Here is a 5,902-nt window from a genome sequence, read left to right on the forward strand (position 1 = left end):
CCTACAAGAACAACACTATGAGAGGCAGATCTGGGTGCAGGGATTCTGCTCAAACTATGGCACCAGCCAAGGACAATACAGGCCGGAAACTTCAAACCCCTACCCAGATCTAGCCAATGGACAAGACATTCTCCACAGTTGACTGGAGAGTGGGGTCTGATTTTCACATGAACTCTGGTGCCCCATATTTGACCACGTCCCCTGGATGGGGAGGCCTGCTGGCATTCAGAGGAAGGATACCAGACAACCAAGAAGAGACTTGATACCCTATGAGCATATACAGGGGGAGGAGGTCCCCCTCAGTCACAGTCATAGGGGAGGCGAGTGAGGGGAAAATGAGAGGGAGGGAGGAATGGGAGGGTACAAGTTATGGGATAACAATTGAGAGGCAATATGAATAAATTAATAAAATATATGTAAAAATACTTTCAAATATTCAAAAAAGAATACCAGAAACATAAGTTACCTCTCATGTAAAGCTGCAGGTGTGTAGTACAGAGTGCTCAAGAAAGAGAATGCTTACTGCTGCTGGCACTGGTAAAGGCCATTTGAAGCCTAATGGCTACTTCATATTAGTAGAGGAGAGGTATGGAGATGCTGCATTCAGAGTTTTCCCTCATGGAATTAGGCATTTTTCTTTTACCTTTTCCCTTGCAGTGTCTCCTTCCCTCCTTGTAGATTGCAAATATTTACTGTGTCATTTTATGTTAGAAGTATGTAAATCAGTTTATGATTGCCCAAGTTCTCACAGTTGATAAACTAAACTGAGTCACAATATAGTCTTGGACCTAAGTAAGAAATGTGGGACTGGTAAGATGTTTGATAATTTTAACAATTATGATAAATTAGTTTTTCAAATCTAATGGCTTTTTATCTATGGGGACTTATGAATCAAATTGGCATATTTAGTGTGAGGAAGACTGGCCATTACACAATTGTGTTTGCCACAACATAAATGTGATATGGAACACAGTTATTCCTGAAGCTAATACAAGAAGAGTTATAGAAGAAGCTGTCCACTGATATCTACACACTTGTTCCATCAGAACACACTGGGAATCTGTGGGCATTTGTGATATTCACAAGCATGGAGACGGGACATACCCACTTCCCAGGGTACAGAATAGCCATCCAGGAAATGGCACATTCTTTCCACAGGGCCAACACTAGGTGGATATTTGTAATATTCACAAGCATGGAGACGGGACATACCCACTTCCCAGTGTACAAAATAGCCATCCAGGAAATGGCACATTCTTTCCACAGGGCCAACACTAGGTGGATATTTGTAATATTCACAAGCATGGAGACGGGACATACCCACTTCCCAGTGTACAAAATAGCCATCCAGGAAATGGCACATTCTTTCCACAGGGCCAACACTAGGTGGATATTTGTGATATTCACAAGCATGGAGACGGGACATACCCACTTCCCAGGGTACAAAATAGCCATCCAGGAAATGGCACATTCTTTCCACAGGGCCAACACTAGGTAGTTCATCTTTGCTCTCATGTGGAAGTACCTAAGGGTCTCCATACAAGAATGTGGTTGTTTCCTTTGTTTGGGTGTCAGCATCATTATGAAATACTTTCTCACAGTGTTTATTGTGTTATGTTTACAACAAAAGATCACCAGTACATTTTCCTGCTACTGCTTCTTGGCAAATAATGAGCACCTCATCACGGCCATCGGAGTTTAGATGTGAAAACATTTAAAGGGAAGAATACATTAGACAGAGTATAAAGTAGGTTTTCACACACAGGGAGAACAAAATTGATGCTTTACTTCAAAGACATTTATTCAGAACGAGTTGAGGACTACATGAATTTTGTCCATGAATAGGACGTTTTCTTCAAGGAACCTTTTGACAGATGTTGCAAATGAAGGAGTCCTCACTTCAGGCTTCTTGAGAGGCCACTTTGGAAGCATACTTGGCCTTCACCTGACTTTCTTGTTTCAAATAGATCATATCAGAAAGCAACATGATCACACCAAGGAGTGATATGTTGGCTATCAGGACCCCTACTGGGAATACTGCTGTAAGGTGTTTGGATTTCAAATCTTCTTTCTGGACAGGAAAGTCAGCAGGGAAGTCCAGAGTAGATTGTCCATAAAGATCATCCAGGTAGTTCACACTCACAGAAGAAAAAGTGAAGAGGCTACTTGCAAACAAAACTAAGGCAGCCATCTTTTGGCAGTATATCTGCATCTCGACAAATGGGTGTTTCATGCAGCTGATCTTAAGGGCCATTGCGCTGAAAGCAAGAACTACAGGCTTCATTAAAATGGCGCACACTATCAGGTTCCGGGCATACTTTAATTCAGGTGGAATGGTCCAAGTTGAATCGATAGGAGTGTTCACCAGGATCTTTTTTAGGGAACCAGAAACTTTAACTTCTTGATGGTAGTAAGCGTCCCATAGTCCAAAGGACACACACTGCACTACTGTGCTGTTGAATTCCCACAGGCGCCAGCTTGAGCTGCACGCAAGGACTATTTCAAGCAGGAAAGCTGTTAGGCTGCTAAGCAACCCACTCAGTTTGTAGATGCACTCCCTTGCATCTGTAAATCTGAAGACAAGATAGAACAATTATTCAGTCAACCAGAACCCAGGGAAGATGGAGAATCAAAATGTCTCACAGTCTATCGAGCACTGAGATCTCATACTTAGACCCTGTTGTCACATACTTGTTATTAAAGATTTTATGTGTTAATGTTTAACGGGCTACAAGTGAGAGAATAAGGATCCTAGAAATCCAGGAAAATATAAAAAAAAAACCTCTAAGAGTCCTTTTATTTATCATGTGCACTGTATCTATCAAACATACTACCAGTAAGAATATTAGAGGTCTAGAAATTTATGACAATTTCAGCAACAACCTTGGCATGTTGTTCTACTTAGCAATCTTCTTGTATCTGCCAAGTGTTACAATGTGCATATTTGTTAACTAAGAATTCTAGTACTTGGAATTAATATTTCAAACAAACTGGTAACATCATCTGTAAAGTGATATTCAATTCTGATGTGTTTGCGGTGCATAAATAATATATTATCATAAATTAGAATCATAAGTAGGAGAGTATAACTATTGGAAGCTTATATCTGTGAAAGAACAAGCAAAATGAGAAATGGTACACATGCTATAACCAATTAAAACAAAATTCCATACACAAAGTATTTATATTTTAATATATCTGAAAATGCAGTCAGTCACACACACACACACACACACACAGAGAGAGAGAGAGAGAGAGAGAGAGAGAGAGAGAGAGAGAGAGAGAGAGAGAGAGAGAGAGAGAGCCTGGGGGAGGTAGAGGCAGAGACAGAGACAAGGAGACAGAGAGAGACAGAGAGAAAGACAGACAGACAAACAGACACACTCACAATGACACAATTAGATAGAAACAAAAAATACACATAGTGGGTTTCTTTAGAAGTAAGCAAGGAGGCAATTTTTGTAGTCAGAGGCATTTGAAATTTTTTATTCCCACTGCCTAATCAGAAATATTGAGGGCCCCACACACAGGAGATCTTTGCCATGAAAAATGCTCTTTCACTTACCTACTCCTTGACAGCCTATGTGTAATGTGCTTTCTAATTTTGAGAAAATATTAGCTGTAGTCCATATAAAGTTACATCAACAAGATGGGGTTTCAATTGATGGTGGTCTGAATTAATATCCTGCTCACACACTGTCTTCTTTGCTGAGGCATATCTGAGGCCATAGACTATAGGAGCAGTGGGTCAGGATCTGGTTCTGCCTATGTATGAATCCCAGCAAGTAGATGCATGTATTGCATAAAGACCATATTTGGAAACGTCCATGTAATTTATTTGAATTTGTTTACCTTCGCGTATCAAGGAGATGATCCATTTGAAAGATGCCAAGATCATAAATTTCACCCAAGTAGTAGGAAATGTTGACACAGAAGGGAGTCACAGAAAAGGTGAATAACCTTCAGTAAAAGAAGATCTGTTAGGCAGGTATTTCAGTTTAGAACAATGTCTACCCAACCGACCCTTGTCTCATTCACAAGTTCCATTCCCTTCCTGTGCTTTGCTTTATTGGAGACCCATTTATACACCTTAGCATGATTGGCCCACCTGGGGTTCGTGACCCTGCCAAAGTGATCTACACAGGCATATCCCCCATCGTATGGATAGGAGAACATAAAGTCTATTTCACCTACTCAACTGCAAGAAAGTACACAGTTATCAGTGTTAGTACAGGCTTCCCAGCCATCATAAAGAAACAAAAATGTCTTGCATTTAAGATACTCAGCAGGATTTGCTCACATGGAAATGATGTCAACAAATAGCTGAATCTATGTGTGGATTCTTTGGCCTTCTTTGTCTTTTGAAACAGAAAGTTCTTAATAAGTCTACATAGTTAATCTAAAATACTTGCCTTTTTATCTCTTCTATGAAGCCCAAATGTTAGTGACTGTCATGTGTAAGGGAGTGGCTTTAAATAACCTTCTGTTTCCATGGCCACCAGAGATAAATGGCACATTATGAGCAAAGAGCCAGAGCCAAGATATGATGTAGTCTTAAAGGGCAAGAGTAGCTAATACCCTTCTCATATGTGAGAAAGTTTAAGGTAATAATTAATTTATTTTATATCTTAATTTAGAAGGATTTTCCAACCAGTATAAGTAGATTATGGCTTTCCCCTTTGCTATAGTTTCTGAGATCCTTCCATCTAAAACACATGTTTTTTTTCTAGACCTCACCTAGCTCTTTAATAGATCTTTATAATTATTAAAAGCTTCAGGCACTATAGTTTGGGAAATACTCAGCTCTTCTAACCGAATAATACTGGTCTGGCCTACTTCCAAGCCAGGTGGCCCATTACCTGCCATCTTAATGGTGACTTGGCTGGTTATTCTTCATCTATGTTCCCAAGGCACTCTTTCCCTCTGTTCTCCACCTGAGACCCTCTCCCTCAGCTCACAAGTCCTGTCTTATTTTCTTCTGCCCAACAGTTGGCTCCTCAATTATTTATTTAGCCAATTAGAATGTGATGGAGAACAATGTTTACAGATTACTAAGATAGGGGACACTTCATCATAATAATAATGCAAAACTCTGGCCTGTTATCAGGTCTACGGATATGGAAATCATTGCTTAAATAATACAAGGATAATCTTTACACAGTGGATAAAAACATCACTGCAACTCTTCCCAACTAGCGTACTCACTCAAGACCCCCAAAACATAAAAAATAAATAAATCTTAAAACCTACGAAACTCTAAAAGGACAAAGTGAAAAAAAAAACAGTACTACTCAAAACAAAGATTCTAGGGTTTAAAGTCTAATGGTGTCTGTTTTGTTTTGGCCAACTACTGTTCTATTCAGCTTGCTCTAGAATCTAGTGGATAATCCCACTGAGTCTCCATTTGAAAAAAACCTGACTTTTTCCCCTGAAGGTATCAAATGCAAATAGTGTCCTGTTTAGTAGTGATTAGTTGTGTTCAATACCTGGTTACAGTACTGGCATATTGTCTGCTTTGACCTTGCGTGTATGTTGTCATAATCTCTATGAGTCAAGGAGAGGGTCTTGATGAGTACATGTCATTTAGGACCAAATCCTTCAAAGTCTCTCATACTCTGCACATTGTGAAGTTGTGGATCTCATTTTTAATTGTCATTTACTGCAAGAAGAAATTTTATGAGGTGGGTTAATTGACCCAGTAATCTATAAGTGTAATAATATTTTTAAGAGTCATTTTTGTCTCACTATGTTTATACCAGATTATTGGGGGTAGGGTTCCCATAAGCATGTGAACTATCTAATATCTGGTCCCAGTCCACTTTAACAGTGTTGTGTACTGGTTCCATCTCTTGATGTATACCCAGAATGCAGTGAAAAGGTTGTTGGAATCTCCTGCCACCTA

The 5,902-nt window shown here is 39.6% G+C and overlaps 1 protein-coding gene across 1 annotated transcript; it reads right to left on the reverse strand.

Moving 5' to 3' along the window:
- Nucleotides 1–1,786: 1,786 nt before the first annotated feature.
- Nucleotides 1,787–4,492, reverse strand: LOC311602590 (uncharacterized protein). The gene is made up of 3 exons (XM_084790856.1): nt 4,413–4,492; nt 3,853–3,960; nt 1,787–2,573 (listed from the first exon to the last, which is right to left on the reverse strand). The coding sequence occupies exons 2-3, from the start codon at nt 3,876–3,878 to the stop codon at nt 1,901–1,903; spliced, it is 699 nt and encodes a 232-aa protein (XP_084646982.1). The 5' UTR covers nt 3,879–3,960; nt 4,413–4,492; the 3' UTR covers nt 1,787–1,900.
- Between the last annotated feature and the right edge of the window lie 1,410 nt (nt 4,493–5,902).

Source organism: Acomys minous (assembly GCF_964271855.1).
Source record: "Acomys minous genome assembly, chromosome: 7".
NCBI classification, from domain to species: Eukaryota; Metazoa; Chordata; class Mammalia; order Rodentia; family Muridae; genus Acomys; species Acomys minous.

Excerpts from the sequence above, each read along its gene's own strand:
- LOC311602590 (XM_084790856.1), bottom strand. The coding sequence starts at position 3,878 with ATGGATCATCTCCTTGATACGCGAAG. Across the intron at positions 2,574-3,852 it reads CATCTCCTTGATACGCGAAG|ATTTACAGATGCAAGGGAGT; the intron begins GTAAACAAATTC and ends TCTTGTCTTCAG.